Raw genomic sequence first — 21,525 nt, forward strand, 5'->3', positions numbered from 1 at the left:
AAATTACCGTACCTGAACACTTTCAAGTAATTTCAACCGTCTTTGTAGCAATTTCATACGCCCTAATTTCACACAAGTAATGCATAGCCAGGACTATCTTAGTAAGAAATGTTTGTGTATGCATCTTTATATCATTAATCTTAGCTAATTGGCTCGCAGCCAGCGTAATAGTAAGACTAGTACTCCCCCCTCCTGCCTTGGGTAAGTACATGAAGGATATCTCTCAGTCAAGTACATCTATGCTTTCAAAAGAGCCATACAGCTGTTTTGGATAATTTTTGGGTTAAAATTTCAATTTGGTTTTTATTAATATCAATTATTCAAGCGCAAATAATGATGCTCGAACATGAGAAAACAACAACAACATACAAACTAACACCAACTACCGTAAGCCACAGAATTCAAATTTTGAATTCAAAATTCCTGACAGTCAGCAGAAAACAACCGACCTTGTATATTCTAAAAGGAATATTTTCTCTTACATTTGCAACTAAAAGACATGTTTTGCAACAAAGCCGTAATGTTATGCTAAGATCCCGCCACGTTATTTTTTGTATCTAGCTTTAAAAATTCAACTTGTATCTGTTTTTTTTAAACATAAGATTACTTGGGTGCTAATTCATGGACTCCAACGAAGACATTAAAATATGAGACATAAAACAAAGCAAGCCAAGAGGAGGAGAAATACGTCCATTATTATTCTGGTAAAAACAACGCTCTTGGCAGCACTATCCCCAAACCCTAGATAATTTCCTACAGTAATCATTTGCCACTTATTACCATTTGAATTAAAGAATGTCTCTAAACAGTACCCAAACGCGATGAAACATATTTATTTGTAATAACGTCATAAAAGATAATATTCCCTAAAGAGTGACTCTTGATCTTTACTACTTTTGTTCCCATTCTTCTTTTTCTTTCTTCTCTCGAAGTACTTCCTCAAGGTAAGGTGTAAGATACCTTATGTCCTAGAAAAGAGAATAGACTGAAATTACAAGTTCTCAAACTGCGGAAGGAAATGTAAGTTCCAGAACAGATATTTCTCAATGTTATCTTGTATGATTACTGATTGATGTAATAGAATTATTAATTGTATGTTGGTTTGTCTTCTCTAATGACTGATTTTTGATGAATTGATTGGATAAATGATTTAAATGTTTATGAAATTTAGAGAAATAAGTTTCTTTTAGCCATATCTCTTTTTTGTTGTTCCTTTCAAATACTCCTCTACTGTGTTTCGGTACGCATAGAGGCCCACAAACAAGCCATTATTATTATAACTCCTAGTACGAGGATAAGTCAAAATTATTCGCTATGTTGACTTAACTCTTTTTACGTTGTTACTGCTGACCTTCGTTTTCGTTTATTTTATCGTTACGTTGTGGTCCTGCCATGAAGCTTTGACCCTTATTCCGTAATTCATCCCTCACAGGCCAACATAGTTACGCACGCTTCTCCTCCGTCCCATTAAGAGTTTGCACTAATGAGGAACAACGAGCAGTGATCCGGTTTTTGTGGTCGGAAGGTGCATCAAGGGCCACAATTCATCAAAGGCTTTAGGCACAATACGCGAACGAAGACCATCTACTGTGACATATGATGCCAACATTCAGCGGAAATGTTGGCATGAAAGTGCAAGTGAAATGGTTAGACATTGTCTGGAAATTATTCATAGTTCTGTCTACAAAAAAAAAAAAAAATCCATAAAAGTCTGCACAAGATGGGTCCCAAAATAACTCAAAGGGTTCCATAAACAAAGACGCTTGGATATCCATAAAAATCATTTGGTTACAAAGCTGACAAAAGTGACGACTTCTTAGATGGAATCACCATTGGTGACGAAACCTTGATCCACCATTACGAGTCAGAGAGCAAGCGACGGTGTTCGCAGTCCCTGGCACACCTTTCGACTTCAAATTTATATCACTGCTCGTTGTTCTTCATTGCAAGATTCTAACGAAGTGGCCATCCTATCTGCAATTTGAGAAGCATAAATTAAGGAATGAAGCTCAAAATTTCACAGCAACTTCAGGCAATTAATTCTGGCACTTCCAAAATAGACCCACCTTTGGTAACCATTTAGCTTACCTTCACAGTAAAGTCAGACGAAAAAAAAATGGGAGGTTCATTATAGGACAAGAACGTGAGAAAAATTATTATGCAAAATAAATGATGTAACATAGGCTAGTGTGTAAATACACAGACTATTTCAATTAAATTTTCCACCAAACTAAGTTTGTCTTTTAAGCTGATACTGATGTAACATTACAGGGCTGCAATGGTAAGCAAAAACTGGTCATAGCACACAAAAAAAGATCATGTAACTTGACATGTTTCATACCAACTGATATGGTTATTCGAGTGTCACAATTTGTTTTTAAAGCTGGCTAAAAAACATTACTTGAACGAATCCTAATTGATTTAGTTAATGAATTGCTCTGCATAAAAACCAATAGAAAAAGAGAGGTTATTGTCTCAATACCATTAGTTTATTTTTTGTAACATATTGCTGAACGAAGGAATGAGATTTAATTCCGGTTTTTAAACATGAGTTAACAAATAGAGCTATAATTAATAAAGAAAAAAGAAGATAAAGAAAAAAGAGGAAAAAGAAAAGAGAAACATGATGTAACACATAATAACAAATACAACGACGAAAAACGAAATTTTCCAGCAAAACAACTAAAATAAAAACAATTAAAATACAGTTTAAAAAATAACACGTAATAATTCTGGTTCAGATCAACTAAACTTCTAAATTTATTTTGTCTTTCAATAATAGCAATAAGAGGATCTTTAGCTCCATATTTTGCAGTTATTCTGGAATTTCTGGCCCAAGCTGCAAAATTACAAAGGTACTTACAATACTTATAATAACATGAACAGAGAGCTCTTTCATCCCCGTCTGATCGGATTGGTCATAAGGGAGATAACAACAGGATGCGTGGGATAACAAAAAGAATATAAAGGCGTGCAAGTAAAAAACGATTCAGCAACAAGTTACTGCCAACCAATAGGTTATCAAGTTTGGGGGGCAGGGTTATATTGGTAGATGGCATTTTTTCATGGAGAGGGAAACAACCTAAAAAATAATGGACCTATAATTTTATGGCATTTTCCTGTCTGTGAGAGTTAATATTATTCTTTACTTTATTTGAGAATGGACTTAATCACATTGCCTTCTAAAATCATTTATTAAATGTTCAGTTGAAAAAAATAATAAATAAAAAAAATAAATAAGAGTCTTTAATTTTATGGGCCTTTTCCTGCGAAATGATGAACAACAGCTAAACGAGTTGAGAACAAAGGTCAAACGCAAGCACTTCACTTTTACTCTAATTAAACGAAAGACCAATCTTGTGATATAATATGCATTTGCCAGCCAAGGAAAAATTTCCTCAACCTCGGAAAACAATCTGCTAGGGCTCAAGATATTGTCAGTATAATTCAGCAGCGTAATATCTATTCCACACAACATACACCTTTGTAATGCAGTCAGCTGCATCTCAACAGCACCATTTTATACAAGGATCAATACTACAGGCCTATTAGTTGGAGTGGATGATCTAGGAAAATTTATCTGTACTGTTAACTTATGTTTAAGATCTCTAAGTGTTATTACAATAGACCTAGACAGACTATGCTGAGAAGCACTTAAAAGGAGCTGCGCATGTATGCTGGAGTCAAAAGCTCTCCTAAGATTGTGCGCAGCCAATACAAGATTTCCACCCTTTTCATCATGCATATTACATTATTCCCAATTACGGAGAAGATAAATAGTCCAATCTTTTAAATCAGATTAACTAATGCTGAGCAAAAAATCTACTTTAACAAGAAAAAGACAAATAACTCTGCCTAAGAAAAACCTGATTGGTTATGTGAGAAATATTAAGTTCCCTAAAAAAAAAAAAAAAAAAAAAAAAAAAAAAAAAAAAAAAAAAAAAAAAAACCACTCTCAAAGATTTGACAAGTAACCTATCTGTCATAAAACTATGTTTGCCAATACTCCTTGATTGCTAACAAATATACATTTTATATGCGTGTTGCCTATTTGAAGAATAAAGTAACTATTTCAAAGAAGGAAGGGACATCAACATTTTCTGTACTTGCAGAATTTTGAATATATTTAAAACATCAGCAGTATTTCTGCTTAAATTGAAAGAAGAAAACAAAAACCAAGCCATTGAATGTGATTTATAGAGTGAACAATGGCATCAATTCTTGGAAATGTAGGGAGAAACAAAGATATATATTTCTAAATAAAGGGGAGGGGTAATTTTCTTGTTTTTTCAATTATTTATAGGAAGATACCAAAGAAAAAAACAACATAAATTTTTTTCAAAATCTAGAGAGATATCTGTAGAATGTAAGCTTAATTGTTGTGTGAATCATTTCAATTTTTTTTATTAATTATGATTACCATTTAATATATGCATCAAGACTTGTTTTATAAGTAAGCTGTAACGTATATTTTCTTGCTTTGTTGCCATCACATGAAGACTTAATGGTTTTTTTTCTGTGACAGATTTGGTTACACAAAACATATAATTTACGTCTTATAAACCCTTTATAATCTCTGCATTATAAAAGTTAAACCTTAATAAAAGATTTGGAACTTATTAAGAATCCAGAAAAAACGCTAAGAACTACATCTAGAATCTAATAAAATCCTAATGAAAAGCAGGCTTCCACTGCCTTGAGTTATTGCTCATTCCGTGAAAAATGTTTAAACTCTAGTTTTTTGGGGTTGAAGGGGCAATAAAGGTACCTAGGTTAGGTTATATATTTAATATAAGCTATGCTTTACCTCCCCCCTTCCTAATTTGCAAAAATATACCCCAATTTTGTTCATAAACTATTATATTTTCATCCTATTTTGCTTTATTTCATTAGCATTAACGAAACTTCACCTCTTGCGTGTTTTCTGGTTTCTTAATAAGTACCAAAGATTTAGCCTACTGCACAAATGAGTCACAAAGAAAGTGTTTTGAAACTCATATCTTTGCTCAATCCTGAGTTAATCTGAATGGGTTCAAACCATTTAATTTAGAGAACTGCTTTTGGTGCCTTATTCCCATGCATACTTACAAATTTCTACTAAAACAATAAATTTCTACTAAATTATGAAATATATTGATTTCCTCCCTTCCACATAACTTTAAAAGACTGGGGACAGAGGCATAGGAAAAGCCTTTGATAGAAGGCCAGAGGCTTCTCAGTCTAGCCAAAACACAAAATTTAGTCAACAAAATTTGAAATTCAAAGCAAAAAACACATTCTGGCTCTAAGTGTTTAATTTAGTACAGGTTTAGGTCTGTTGAATATTCAGCTGTACCAATACACTTCTAGCAGCAGTAAGACACCAGAGGGCCAACACTGGTAGACACTCTCCTATCACACCCTGTTTAAGATTTCACTTTGGTTTATTTTGAGGGAGTCTGACATCAGTAGGCCTAAATACACTATCTGCCAGGCAACACGAGTTGCTAATGACTTTTGGAAGGTCCTGCCTGTCGTCGGATCTTTTTCGTAGCATCCTTCCAGAGTTAATGCCAGCTCTTGAAAATCCACGCCCCACCCAGGGGTCAAACTGGAGAAAACAAAAATTTAAGATCCCTCTGGCTAATTGTAGTGTGCAATACAATCGTTCCTTTGTGCCATACTTATGTAAACATTATAATAACATGTCACAGTGATGTCTTCTTTTTTTCTGATATGCCAGTGCTATTCTTTTGGATATTTTGGCAAAATAATAAACTTGATTTCCCAGGAAATATTGAAAGATTTTATGTTATTTTTGATCCTAAATAGCCCACCCTAACCAAATAAGGAGTAACCAGACTTTTTTTTAATCATCTGAAATATTCTAGACATATATATATTTATTTTTCAAACTGTAGAGCATGCCCAAGCCATTTCATTTAAGAAGCTACTTCTTAGTGCCTCATTGCCAAACTTATTTACAAAATTTATACCAAAACAATGTCTAAAAAGACATTACTAAAAAGCAATACACTTAAACAAAGAATGATAAAAAATATCTAGCATATATTTCTTCTTTTTTAGAACCCAAAACAATTTATTTTAGTGATCAAAAAGACCTCTAAGATAAATCACAAACTAAAATTCCTGCTGCAAATTAGAGTATAAAAAAAAGGTTACATCTTCAAACTTAGTCCACTGTTCTTTGGGAAGAACTTCTTTGCAGACAGACAGTTGCATTGCTCTTTGCTGTCTAAATTGTCTTTCATCAAGCAGACGAGTTGGGAGACGCCTAAGGGCTTCTTTTACATGTTCTGTTTCATAAAGGCAATCATCATGCCAAAGGCCATATTGACGGAAGCCCATGGTATTGTAGACCCATTTCCTCAAAGTCTGTTTGAAGTTTCCTAAAAATAAAGAGAATGTCAAGTTTTTTTATGTATTGTACTCACCTATCTTATAGTTAAGATAGTATCAGAGGATTTATCCAGGTGTAAATGACGGGGATTCAAAACAAAAAAAAAGTATGTTTTACAGCAAAATGGTTTAATTTTTCTTTAAATATCCTCTCCATTGCAACAAGAAAGCAACCCATAATAAACAACCTAGCTAAGAACAAGTTATTCAGTCCCGCAAAAAACAACAAAACAAATAAAATAAATGTTAAGATCATTATTTAGTAGTGTCTAGAATTAATCTGAATTTCAGATTAACTTCAGATAATAAACTGAATTTCAGCAGGAATAACTACCATCCAGACAGATGTGATGTTGATAGGCTCCAGTGTGATATTCAAATGAGCTTTATTGCTTATTTGCTTCATTTGTTACACTTTTGCTTATAGTTGCTTTATTTTCAGATTGTGTTCTGGGTTTCTTTGTTATGATATATGCTTCTATACATTTGGTAAGCTGCATTACACCAGGATGAGAATTTAAGAGAAACTTCCAAGAACAGTTAGATACAAAATCAGAGATATTACAATCTGATAATTTAGAATATGGATGGAATAATACTAGGAAAAGAGTTAGCAAAGTAGCAGAAATTTCTTTGAGAGGAAAGTTAGGAATGCAGCTAGGAATATTGCCAAAAACACTATAAACTCAGTAGAAGAAAGAAGAGGTTTCTACAAAAAAAAAAATCTAAATGATTGATTAGATTATAATAAGAGGAAAGAAAGGGAAGTTGAGAAGGCATTAAAATACAAATTAGCCCATTAGCACCCACTGCTGCCAATTAGGAATAGTTTGACATAGTTTTTTTCAACCTCATTGTTATATAGCTGAGAAACCCAGTGTCTCATAATTAAGAGCACAATCTCAACCATAAGATTCAGTTTTCACATTAAGGATAAAAAACAATAAGTTTATCTGGTGAGATTGAGAAACTTGATGATTCCACTTCTGTGGTAAAATAGAGCAATGGTTTCAACTAATAGCATCAAACATATATTCTTCAGCAGAATCAGTTCATTAAAAGGTAGGATTATGGAACAGTGTTTTTCAGTTTTCTAAGATGAAAAAACTACACCTCAGTGTATTTACTAACAAGTTCCCAATTGAGAACAAAAAGCAAAAACTTGGTTGGAATAAACTTGAAAGATATTTTCCTTGTCAGATTAAATCTAAATTAGGTTAAACATTCAGGAAGCTATTTGCTGCATAACAAGATATGCCTGGCAACAACAAGGACTCCACTGAAATGATTATAGTCCCATATCCCTCCTGACATTGGCTGAAGAGGGATGAAGAAGAGGGAAATGATGAGGCTGTAGAAGCTGACATCTCAAAATTTTCATTCTGATGTTGCAAAAGTTGAAAAAATTGTGCTCCTGATAAATTTACTTACTAGATCAAAATGTCTGAGTACAAGAGCTTATACCATTTCCTTGATGACAATATTTGAGATTTGACTGTCAAAGAAACTACTAGATATATGTAATAGAAACCTGTTCATGGTGCCCCAGCTTATACTAGTCTTAGTCCACAAGTTGAATGGCAGGGGGTGTCATGCAAATGCTCTGCTCCAAATCCATCATAGATCCCAGGGGCGGATCCAGGATTTTTTAGGGGGGAGGGGGGCAAAATAGGTTGATCTGAAAAAAAATCAGGGGGGGGCGCAAAACAGGTTGATCCAATAAACTTGCGTTAGGAGCAAGTTTAAATAATGCAAACTTGAGTTAATTAAGTAAATTACACTACTTTAGACTATGCTAGGGGGGGGCCCTTGCCCCCTGGATCTGCCACTGATTGCATATGTATATGGCAATTCCTCTACCTCCATCCAAGGAAATGCTGGTCACCAATATGGTTTCCATTTGTTTGATTCCACAAGATGGATAAATATCTCCCTCATTTGCACAGAGAACATATCTGATCTCCTGACATTTGAACATTACTGCAGTCACATTACTGTTGTTGTCAACATTACTAAAAATTACATTAAGCCCATCAATGTTCTTGCAATAGCTGCTGCCAGCATAAACACTAAGTCTGCTAGAAGACACAAAAGTCTCTTGGTTTGCCACACTACTATTATTACTTGTAAACACTACTTTGAAAAACATTACCATTTAACTGACTATTTACACTGGTTGCACTACAGGGTATATCATTTTGTGTTCCATTGCAGCTGGTTGTGGTGCCAGTTGACTGTTTTTGGAACTATAGAGTTCCCACAGACAATCAAATCAGCTTTGCCTGGTGTCTTGGCAGGGACAGATCCAGAATTTTTTTAGGGGGGGGGCAAAATAGGTTGATCTGATAAACTTGCATTAGGAGCATCTTTAATTAACACAAACTTGAGTTAATTAAGTAAATTACACTACTTTAGACTACGCTAGGGGGGGGGCGCCCCCCACCCAGGATCCGCCACTGATAGATCCAACCTATGCCAGGGCACTGCCTTCAATACTGAGGATGAGCAAAAGATGTTTTGGCCCGGTACTCCATCCAAGGAATGCACTGGCCTTTGGATCTCTTTGCCTTTGGGGCTAACCTTTTGACAAGGTGTATTTTACCTGGTGACAATTCATCCAAACAAGCCACAGACCAAACTGATCTCTGATCAATAACCTTTTGCATGCCCACAGACAATCCAATTGGACTCACTTCTGGTAGCCCACTGCAATGTACAAGGTCTTAGAACCAAATTTGACCAGTTCCTATATTTGGTGAACTCAGCCAAACCATCTATTGTATGCATTACTGAGACCAATCTCTTTGCACTAACAGTGCAACATATGGAGGAGGAGATGTTTCTGTTTATATACAGAATCATATACCATGTTCATGTCTGAATCTACCAAACTCAGCAGGCAAAGAAGCTCTGTGGGTTAGGGTGGCCCTTTCAATTAGGTAACTGGTCATTGGGACTATATAGCCCATCAACCTACCTGATTAGTAGCTACCCAGTAACTTCTCTTGATTACATTTTGGATAAACATGCCAGGTCTGCCATTATCCTCCACAGAGTTTCAACATCTGTCATGGCATATGGCTCCATAGCAAAAACACTGATAAAGAGGCATCAGACTCGTATGACCTTTCCCTTTTGTATGGGCTTCAGAAACTGTTTGAATTTGATACCTACCATGGTCTAAACAGATCATCTTGTCTAGATGTATTCCTTATGGATCACCTAGATTCTTTAAAGGTTGACACTCATGCCTTCACAAGTAACCATGTTGCCATCACTATATGCAGATATTTTTATATTCTCCCCAATAAAGCACAAGCAACAAAACTGGCAATATAAAACAGGAGTTTGGGATGGCTTAAGAAACACACTTACTTTTCAGCAAGTACCCAAGAAAGCTGGACCTCCCAGCAGAAAATAGTCAACTGTATTGCAAGTTGCATCTCATTAAAACAGATCCAGGTATCCAGCAAGGGCAGACCTTGTTTCAATGTCCACTGCAAAAACGATTAACTTGATTTCATAAAAGCCTGTAAAGACAATGTTCACATCATTCAGCAGTCACAGGTTCAGTAGAAAAGGAAACTTGCTTCCAAGCTCCAAAATGCCTTTACTAATAACTGGTGATCATTCAGCAATCACAGGTTAATCACAAACGATTAACTTGATTTCATAAAAGCCTGTAAAGACACTGTTCACATCATTCGGCAGTCACAGCTTCAGTAGAAAAAGAAACTTGCTTCCAATCTCCAAAATGCCTTTGCTAATAACTGGTGATCATTCAGCAATCACAGGTTAATCACAAACGATTAACTTGATTTCATAAAAGCCTGTAAAGACACTGTTCACATCATTCAGCAGTCACAGGTTCAGTAGAAAAAGAAACTTGCTTCCAAGCTCCAAAATGCCTTTGCTAATAACTGGTGATCATTCAGTAATCACAGGTTCAGTACAAAAAGAAATTTGATCCCAAACTCCAAAATGCCTTTGCTAAAAACTGATGGAGTTCTCAAAGAGGTCTTATTCTCATCTAAATGAGATCAATTTCCTTATCTAAAAATCAGTGAAGAGACTATTGACCAAGACCTGCAGGCAAAAACCAAAGCTCTTTCCAAGGTGTTAGCCAAATTCTCAAATCTGGAAGATAATAGTTAAGAAGTTCTCAATTTCCCTGATCAAGCCAATACTGTCCTTGATTGTGTGAACTATGCCACTCCCAAGATCCTTTGTATTCTTCAAAGTTTTGTTATGACCAAATCCATGGGTCCAAAGATTTTCTTGAAAACCTGCAGTGCTGAATTGACTGAACCTTTGACATCACTTTTCTGGTTGTGTTTTTCCTTTGGAACCTTTCTGTGCATACAGAAATCTGCCTAAGTCATTCTTATACCAAAACCAAAAGGTGACTCAATGAATATCAGCTCATATAGGCCTATCAGGCTCCTCTCATGCATTGGTTTTAAGTTTACAAAAAGGATTCAAATCATTCACTCAATCAGTACCTGGAGTCAAATGAATTTTTTAGGTAACTGCAAATATGAATTTCACCATAAGCTTTCAATACTTAACTGTTTAATGGCCCAGCACCAGGAGTGGACTGAACCTTCAGCAAAAGGATATGACATCAGGTTATTGTCATTTGACATTTCAATGGCTTTTGACAGAGTATGGCATCATGGCTTAATGAAGAAACGTCATGCTTATGGTGTCAGAGGACATAAGTTAAAGGTGATTGAAAGCTTTCTTTCCAATTTTTTGCAGTGGGTTGTTTTTGACAGGTTCATCTCCCACAAATATCCAATGAGGCAGATGGGGCATGGTTTATATTAGCAGACTATTCAGGTAGCTAAGAAATAAACTTGCCCCTATTGTCAGAATTGCATCATGGATCAAAATTTAACATTCAATTGCATTGGAAATGAACTTCACCCCCACTCCTATATATACCAATTCAGAGTATATATTTGCACATTAGCAGAGGGGGGTGGGTAAAGTTCTTTTCTGATGCAAATGTATGTTAAATTTGGATTCAAGATGAAACTCTGAATGTAGAGGTAAATTTATTTCTTATCTATCTGAATAGTCTGTTAATATAAACCTTACCCAGCAGATGTACACCAGGGTAGTATATTGGGACACATGATTTTCATTCTTTAAACAATGACATGGAAGATAACCTTGCAAGCCCTCTGCAAGACTTTGCTGATGATACCACAGCACATTTAGTCATCCCAAACAATCAAAGCCTCCCTACCACAACAGACAGATCTTTTCAAAAACACAGTGATCTGATGGCTGGATGCTCATATTCAATACATCTAAAACAAAATAGCTGATTTGGACTGGTGATTCGTGCATTGCACTTCCCACAGATTTTAACTGTAACACAATGCTGCTAAAGAGACCTTGTCAGAGCCCCAAAAAAGGGACTAATAAATAACCAACCTTTGCTTAACTGTAAGAACAGCTAACCACTGACATTAACAACCATTTTGGTAATGTTGAAAGCTGATTGACAACTCTTAAACAGTGTCCCTCATTTGGCAAGAATGCAATCAGAATTTGGTTGATTCAGAGATTCAAATGTTGAAAAACAATCTTGAGATACAGTTTGAAACCAAAGTTAAACAGATGATTACAGATGATAGAGACCATCAGCATCAAAAGAACAAATATCATTGTTTTTGGTGGCCCCCCTCAGACAAGTGATGAACTTTACATCAAAAGATACCTTGTGATAGATTAAGGTCTCCCAAACATAAGCATCTTTAATGTCCATTGTCTGAGCAGTCAGCAAAGCCAAGTTGCAACCACCAATGCCAAAGAAAAGCCTGTTCCCATATTATTCTCTGTCCCAGATTTCAAGACTAGGAAATTGATTCTGCAAAAACCTTACAAAAGAATACAATCAGGTACAATTCAGTTCCAGAATGATGTCTCCAAGACACCAGGCAAATCTGATTTGGTTATCTGTGGGAACTCTATAGTTCCAAAAAACAGTCAACTGGCAGCAAAACCAGCTGCAATGGAACAGCAAATGATATACCCTGTATTGCAACCAGTGTAAATAGTCAGTTAGATGGTAATGTTTTTCAAATTAGTGTTTACAAGTAATAATAGTAGTGTGCCAAACCAAGAGACTTCTGTGTCTTCTTGCAGACTTAGTGTTTATGCTGGCAGCAGCTATTGCAAGAACATTGATGTGCTTACTGTTATTTTTAGTAATGTTGACAACAACAGTAATGTGACTGCAGTAATGTTCAAATGTCAGGAGATCAGATGCGTCCTCTCTACATATGAGGGAGATATTTATCCATCTTATGGAATCAAACCAAAGCAAACCTCCCTACCCATGACTGAAATCCAGAAACAAATCTCAGGATACATATTGATGACCAGCCTTTCCTTGGATGGAGGTAGAGGAATTGCCATATATGTATGCAATAAGATCCAGGTAGGCATAATTGAAGTTATATTATGAGCCATCAGTAGAACAAATATAGATATTAACCTAACTGGGGGTCCCATTGTACTTGGCTGTCTTTACAGGAGTCCTACTTTGACAAGTATAGAGGACTCCCTCTTGGCTATTCATTGGTCTATTGATAGCGTTGCCCAAAAATATAAGAGTTTATTCATATTTGGTGACTTTAACTTACCTGCTATTAAGTGGGCTGAGGGATATGGCCACACAAGTAATATGGTAACACAGTCTTTTCTGTAATGCTTAGAGGAACACTCACTATTCCAGGCAGTGACATTTCCAACAAGATTGTGAGAAGGAGACAATCCTTTACTCCTTGATCTTGTTTTATCACTCATTAACATAAATTCACAACCCCTATTTGGAAATAGTGACCACATTGAAACAAAACACCAATTTCCACTGTACCCACAGACATCAAACCTAACTAAATATGTGTATACAAACTACAGTCAAATCAGGCATGAACTCAGTCAGTGTGATTGGTCATTTGTCAAATTTAGGAAGGAAGAAGACATGGGAGACAATGAAAAATGTGTTGATGGAAACTGTAAAAAAACAAACAAAAAAAACACAACTATCACATGGAGACATAAACCAAAAACTCTCCCCCTTTATGACCAAAGAAATGAAAATTGCCAGGAACAAGAAACAGAAAAGAAAAGGCTGACTACCTAAATAAGTTCAAAGCTGCAAGGAACAAAGTTCAAGGACCATCCAGGAATTTGATAGAGAATTATGAGGAGGCCATTGCAGCAGCCTCAAAAACCAACCCCAAGAAGTTCTGGATGCCTTGAATCACCAGTTTACATCAGTATTAACACCTGCAGACACTGCCCCTCTCAACCCCACCACACTACATAATTAACACTTAAGTGTCTCCAATAATGGTGGATAGGACTGAGTTTGATTCTCAGCTTAAGAAGGTCAATCCAAATAAGTCTGTTGGGCCAGATGGCAATCATCCATGGCTCTTAAAAGAAGCTCATACCTAATTAGTACTACCACTCTTAAGACTCTTTCAAAAGTCTATTGATACCAAAGTCATACTATTGGACTGGAAAGTTGTAGTGGACTTTGAAGGTCAAAGTTTTTTGTGAAGGTGGTACAGCTTTCTATTCTGAAATAGCAGATGTCTGAAGTGGGGTACCTCAAGGAACTGTTTTGGGACCTACAATTTTCAATAAACAAACTTAGCATATATGCTGATGACTCAAAACTTATTGGTCCCAATGGCAGACAGCAGGATGTAGCCTCAATCAGGGCTGTCATGTAAGGGTCTCTGTTTTTGGTCACTCAAAAAAAAAGAAGTTGGTAAAATCATGGTGCTTTAAAACCAAGATTTTTCTAACACTGCTAAAAATTTTGTTCAGTTCAATAAATACCACAAAAATACTGACATGTCATCTACAGAAATTTTGAACTTGGTCAGTAAATGCAGCAGTTTTACTGACTCCTGCCATGATTTTACAGATAGTGCCACAATTTTCTATTTGGTAAATTAAACAGCATTAAAATAGTGACATGATATATATTGAAATCTGGATCTCAGTTGGTAACAGTTTTAACAACTTGTGTAGTGATTTTATGTATTGCATTTAAAACAGACATTAGGCTGATTTTTGACAAAAACAGTCAGTAAAAATGACCATCCAGTTGGTAAAATTTCTTGCTCAGCACCCCCCCCCCCCAAACAATTTGGCTAGTAACAACCCTGACCCAAATAATGTCAGACCTAGATTGCTTTTGCAAATGGGCCAATATATAGAGACTCAAGTCTAACATTGAAAAGAGGAAGGTTCTCCATTTTGGAAGAAATAACCCATGATAGCAATATTCAATGTTATCAAATTCCAGTGAGAAAACTGATTTTCAAGGGTACCTCAGATAGAGATTTACAGATTGTTGTGGATAAAGACCTCAAATTCACCACCACGCCCATGTTGCAGCAGCATGGGCTAACCAGACTCTTGGCAGTAGCAAGCACACAATCCCTAGTAGATCCACAGCAATAGTGAATAAACTCTATAAAAGCCTAGTGAGACCTAAATTGGAGCACGGAATGTACACTGCCACACTAATTAATTAAACAGACCAGATGGCTCTCAAATCTGTTCAAAGATGGCCAACAAAATCCGTAAAGGGTCTCAAAGATAAAGAGTATGGATTCCAAATGCAGAGCCTGAAGCTACCAACTCTGACATACAGTAAATACAGAGGTGATATGACAATGCAATCTCAGACTGAAGCAATAAGTTGCTTCAGTCTGACAACATGTTTGTTTTATATAGTGTTTGATAATAAAATAGCCCATAAGTTAACATGATATTCACACGCCAGTAAGACAGCAAACCTTATTTATTATGTTATAGTAAACCAAAGGCTGGCAGGATCAATACAAGATACTAGGGTATATAGGAGTGCTGTTAAAAGTGAAGCACCATCTAGTAGTGTCTAGGGTTAACTTAAAGCTTAAATTTTGGAAGGATAACTACCTCCTGAGAAGTTATAATGCTGGTAGACTCTAGGATGAGAATTTGAGAGAAACTTTCCAGGAACAGTTGAGTGCAGTATTAAACTTAAGAGTTTAAGGGGCCTAAAGAATATTGACCTGCTATGCCTGACGCCCTACTTATAAGTGCACTGCCGGTGCTTGCAATTTCTTGCTTGCTTATATATAATTAGTGCCGTGCTTACAATTGCTAGAGTGTTTATATATGCGTTTTGTTGTAGGTGCTTGCTTGGGTTTCCATTAAATCATTAATCTAAACCAAAGATATTGCATGGTGTTAGAAGTAAAACAGTAATCATGGATAGTACACCACATCCGTCTTTGGACTGGGCATCAGCAAACCTTAAATTGGCCTGGAAAAGGTTCAGACAACACTGTGAATTAATGTTCTCTGGACCACTGGAAGGCAAATCCCAGGCTGTCCAATGCTTGTATTTATTAATATGGGTAGGTGATAAAGGAAGAGACATTTTCAGCACATGGACTCTAACCAATGCTGAGACAAGCAGGGTTCAAACTTACCTTAATAAATTTGGAGCCCATGTTGAACCCATATCAAACCCCATAGTGACAAGATTTACTTTCCACAAGCAAGACCAGGGTAATGAAAATATCAAACAATATGTAACCGATCTCAAGTGAATTGCTAATGACTGTGACTTTGATACTAGTAGAGATGATCTAATAAGAGAACGCCTTGTCTTTGGGGTTAGGAGTGACAGGATTAGAGGGAAATTGCTAAATGAAGGAGGGACATTCACCCTTGCCAGAGCAATAGAGACTTGCTGCACCATTGAATCTGTACAGGAAACCCAAGGGCAAATGACAGCTATATAAGCAATATATGGTTTTGAGGCTTGTAGAGCTATGCATCTGCTACAAAGAATGCAAGAAACAGGTTCACCAGTTTCATGTGGTCAACACTGATTGCAAGCCAATCCTTAGCAGAAAGACAAGTCAGTATATGAACTTGATCAAATTCAGTCTGAATGTACATAAAGAACCTGCACCCACAGTAAAACCCAAAACGGCCAGAATACTTGACGAATATGGAAATGTTTTTGAAGGGGTAGGAAAACTCCCAAGAAAGTGTAAAATCCACTTGAAAGAAGGAGCTGTACTGACAGTATAACCACCAAAAAGAGTCCTATTTGCCCTGCAAGAAAAACTCAAGGAAGAACTTGATCGCCTGGAACTCAAGGGCATCATTGAGAAGACGACTACACCAACTGAATGGGTGAACTCAATTGTAGTCATCCAAAAACCAAATGGATCTCTCAGGATTTGTTTATATTCCATTGATCTAAACAAATGGGTGCATCATCCTTACCACCCAATACCATCATTTGATGATGTTGCAGCAAAATGTTCAGGAACTAATACATTTTTCAAATTGGATGCAAGACATGGATACTGGTCCATGGAGCTAGATGAGGGTTCATCTCTACTAACCACCTTTAGCACTACATTTGGCAGATATTGCTGGTAGCAATATCCACTTGGAGTCAAGTCAGCACAGGACGAGTTCCAACAGAAGATGGAAGAAGTCTTCAAAGGACTCAATAATAGATGATATTGCTGGAACTGCAGCAAATACAGAAGATCATGATGCCAAGTTGAGGCTGGTATTACAACGAGCCAGAGAAAAGGGAGTAAGGTTCAACCGAGATAAATGTATTTTTAATGCTGTAAGCATTCCATACTTTGATCACTTGCTGACCACTGAAGGGACCAAAGCAGATCCAGAGAAGACAAATGCAATTGCGAACATGCCAGCACAAGAATCACACGAACAGCTACAGGTGCTCCTTGGCATGTACAATTATTTAGTAAGATACATCACAAACCTCTTGACTTTAAACCACTCTCTGTGTGAACTGTCTAAATCCAAGACTTACAACTGGACATACCAGCATGAGAATGAAAGTAAGCAAATCCAAGCCTCAATCTGTAAGAACCTTTCATACTTTGACCATAAGAGCAGAAATGTGGAATTCATAGCAGATGCCTCTCAACATGGGTTAGGAGCCCAACTAGCTGTTGTCAGCAAAACACGAATTTGCAGAATTTACAGTACATGACCCTGAATTTACAGTACTGAGTTTTCTCAAATCTGTCCTGATTTGTGACAACAAGATCAAACAAATCATAGAGCAAACATGGATAGACCCAAACCTACAAGTGTTGGTTCAGACCATTGCTGAGGGATGGCCCAATCATCGCCATGAATGCAACACTGTAATACTCAAGTTTTGAAATCACAGAGATGAACTAACATACATGGATGGTGTGATTCTGAAGGGCAACAGAATTATAATCCCAGAAACACTTCAGAATGACATTTAAAACCAACTACATGCTTCCCATCTAGGAATAGTCAAAACCAAAGAACAAGCCAGGACAGTAGTGTTCTGGCCAAACATTACAAAAAACATTGAGAACATGATTGGCAGCTGTAATACTTGTTGTACTATGGCACAAAACCAAGCCAAAGAGAGTATGATAACATCCAAAATCCCCACCCATCCATACAAACATGTTGGAATTGATATTTTCAAATTCATGGGATCTCAGTATTTAGTCACTGCTGACTATTACACCAGGTTCATCAAAGTCAATAAGTTAACAACTAGCACATCACAGCAAGTGATCACCAAACTGAAGGCTCACTTTCCCAGACATGGAATCCCAAAAATACTGATATCAGACAACAGGACTCAGTTTTTGCCAAAGGAATTCAGAAAATTTGTAGACAAATGGAGCATTGATCACAAAACATCAAGCCCAAACTATCCACAGTCAAATGGATTTAGCAAAAAAGTGGTACAGACTGCAAAATGGATCATGTCCAAAGCTGTAGAACACCAGTCTGATCCATACTTGGCCATGCTGGAGTACCATAACATGCCAGTTGATGGGCTAGCCTCACCAGCACAGTTACTGATGAGCCAACAACTCAGATCCATCTTACCAGTTCTTCCCAAACACTTAGATTCCAAGGTTGTTCCACCTTCATCTTTCCAACAAGCCAGACAAAGACAACAGAAACTACAAAGTGAATCATATAATAGACACTCAAAGGACCTAAAACCACTGCTCAAGGATCAGACTGTCTGGGTAAAGCTTGACCCCAATGCTTGGTGGCAGAAAGCACTGATACTGGAAAAGTATGAATATGTGCCATGATCCTACATTGTTCAAACAGAGAATGGAAAGATCTACAGATGAAACAAGCAACAGATCAGAGAGAGAAACCAAGGTATGCCCACCAAGCTGCATTTTGAAGCAACATCCTTGGAACCCAGCATGCCTGGAGACCAACCCCACATATCTCCTCAAGCCCAAATAGGAATCAAACATCCACATAACACCCCATCAAGTCCCACAAAGTTCCCAACACCACCTTGTGCTGCAACAACACCCACCAAAAGATTTAATACCCCAATAGCAGATGCTGCCATGGCAGAGTCTCCTCCACAATCCCCTCTGCACCTAACCCCATAACCAAGACAGCTGCTATGCAACACCACATGTTCTGGCTGAATCACAAAGCCACCCACCAGGCACAACCTTTGAAGTTATGGTAAAAGTTCATGGTAAATTTGTGGTGGGCCGTATAATTTAGGGTAATTTTTTCATTATTCATATTATTGACTTATGAATAAAGTAAACATACCATTAGATGCCTTTTTTTATGCTCTTTCCAAATATAATAATCATTTTTGTCGGAAATGAATTTTACCCCCACCCCTATATATGTATAACAATTCAGGGTATATATTTGCACATTAGGGGATGAGGGAAAGTTTAAACTTACCTCTCATTTACATAAGAAATACAATTTACCCTCACCCCTCAATGTGCAAATACAGGTAAAGTTCTACCAAATCATATTATTGAGTTAGGACAAAAGTGAATACACTATTTGATACCTTTTTTTATGCTGATTACAAATATAATAATCATTTCAATTGGAAATGAATTTCAGCCCCCCTCTATATATGCCAATTCAGGGTTAGCCTGTTTCTGCATTAGCTTTATTTCCATTTGTTTCAATGCACTTTGATGGAAACAGTCGGAAACTGTATAGCATGTCTAACATGTTTCTATCAGCAAAAATGTTCTCCGGAGCACTCGCACCCCTGTCCGGGTTTTTATAATGGGTGAGATAGAGAATGATCATACTGCTAATTCTATAAACTGTGATATAGGGGTGGGGGTAAAATTCATTTCTGACAAAGATGATTAGGCTATTATATTGGGAAAGAGCATAAAAAAAGGCATCAAGTGGTATGTTTACTTTATTCATAAGTCAATAATATGAATAACAAAAAATTTAGCCTACCTAATTTAGATGAGATGGAAGTGAAAACTTTATTTGATAGGCTATCTTTTTTATGCTCTTTCATAATTCACATAAAATACCTTTGGGGTTCCTTTAAGGGCTCAAAATGCAATTTGCAAAAGAAGCAATTATTTAATTATGAAAGAGCATCAAATGATGTTTTTACTTTCATCCTAGCTAAATTATAGGGCCACCAAGAAATTTCCCGATTAATCTGTATAATATGGAGTAAGAATTGTTTTCTTTACATGTTTCCTTATGTCCAACTACACACCTACCCTAGGCTTATAATACTGGTTGGCTAATTTAAAGATTTGCATATATATAGGCCTATAGCCTATGCTGTCAAATTAGCTGTAAAGTAATGATGTCATAATCAAAAGTAGCCTAGCCTACCACACATACATATGCACCTCAACTTCATATTCTTGGAACAAGCTATAAAGAAAGTTGACAAGCTTTGTCTCCTTGGAATCCACTTCTGGAACAGATAGACCTGAATCTAAGAATTATAGCCTAGGTTATTAAATTTTATGAGTTTTGATTTTATTGCTATGCTTTCTTTCTAGATAGTCAATTACCATGCACTAGGCTTGGCATTTACCCAGGCAAGCACTAAATTTGACATGTGAATATGTACTTTCAGTTATTCAAGCATTGCATTGAGAATGTCCTAGTAAGGCTATTGTTTATTGAACTCTGACTGTCACCAAACACAAGTTTACACAAACAGAGGTTATAAAGATGCAAATTTTTACAAACTACCTGAACAAATGGAAAAGGAAATATTAACCTTGTTGAGCAGCAGCTTTGGCTACTTTGCTGGCCATTATATTTTCAATGACGTATCCTAGTTTTCTTTTTTTTAACGATATTTACGAGTTTATAAGTGAAATTATCTTAAGAACACAAACTATTTTATAAAAAATAATTGCAACTCTAGTTTTATCTACTCTTTTTAATACCTTTCGTCGAATTTTAAGTAAAATAATTTATAAAATAAGATAAATATGTATAAATTTTAATAAGCATTGTCGGCACAACAGCAGAATAGCAATTGAAAAGTCAGCCAAATTACAAGTAAAGAATGCCCTTTACGCTTTAGATTTTTGTCATTGACTTGCAGCTATATAGTAGCCGTGCCCTTTGCTGTAACAAGACCATGGAAAGATTGATACAAATGCAGATTTTTAATTCAAAAGCCTATATCCAGGAGTAGGAGCAGGCTGTTTTAGTTTTACAGTAGTTTTGCATTAGCTACGTGTTCCAATTACTTTAGTTCAGCTCATATATGTTAATTTTAACCCTTAACTGGTCGGACGTTTTTATATTACCTATGGTTTATATGGGGTAGAATTATATCTTAAAGTTTTAAGATTAGCAGGTGGCAAACTGTTTCAGATATTAAAATGAGGTTTCATTGATAATAAATACAAACCCAAAGAGTACTCTGGAGTAAAACAGAATTTCTAAATATAGCTTTAGTACTTTTTCCACCAGACAGTCTTTGCAAAAACTTTCTTGAAAATTCTGCAAATCCTCGGAACTTTTCAAACGACTGCATAAGGAAAAAGTAAACATTGCTTGGAATTCCGACCGAATTTTGATGACGTACTAGCTGGACTAAAAGCCGATGAATTTTCAAGCTTTTTATGGATTAGATAGCAAAGTTTTTTGGTCAGCAAATTGACAGTTATGCAGGCTCCCATGAGTAGCTTGATGAGGGATAGGCCTAAACTAATCAAAATTTTCCTTCACTATATCACATCTTTCTAAAAGTTTTGA

General features: G+C 36.4%; 1 protein-coding gene across 1 annotated transcript; it reads right to left on the reverse strand.

Moving 5' to 3' along the window:
* Positions 1-817: 817 nt before the first annotated feature.
* LOC148940907 (cytochrome b-c1 complex subunit 7-like) lies at positions 818-20,679 on the reverse strand. The gene is made up of 3 exons (XM_089104946.1): positions 20,534-20,679; positions 6,163-6,389; positions 818-968 (listed from the first exon to the last, which is right to left on the reverse strand). Exons 1-3 carry the CDS (start codon positions 20,568-20,570, stop codon positions 891-893), a joined length of 342 nt encoding a protein of 113 aa, XP_088961072.1. The 5' UTR covers positions 20,571-20,679; the 3' UTR covers positions 818-890.
* Positions 20,680-21,525: the final 846 nt, after the last annotated feature.

The sequence above is a fragment of the Artemia sp. Qi Xiang Cuo genome, chromosome 19 (assembly GCF_049724085.1).
Source record: "Artemia sp. Qi Xiang Cuo chromosome 19, ASM4972408v1, whole genome shotgun sequence".
In the NCBI taxonomy this organism is placed as follows: domain Eukaryota; kingdom Metazoa; phylum Arthropoda; class Branchiopoda; order Anostraca; family Artemiidae; genus Artemia; species Artemia sp. Qi Xiang Cuo.

What these genes read in the sequence shown, in the direction of transcription:
- LOC148940907 (XM_089104946.1), bottom strand. Translation starts at nt 20,570, where the DNA reads ATGGCCAGCAAAGTAGCCAAAGCTGCTGCTCAACAAG. An exon ending in CAAAGCTGCTGCTCAACAAG is followed by an intron (nt 6,390 to 20,533) that starts GTTAATATTTCC and finishes CTTTATTTTTAG; the next exon opens with GAAACTTCAAACAGACTTTG. An exon ending in AGTGGACTAAGTTTGAAGAT is followed by an intron (nt 969 to 6,162) that starts GTAACCTTTTTT and finishes TCTCTTTTCTAG; the next exon opens with GACATAAGGTATCTTACACC.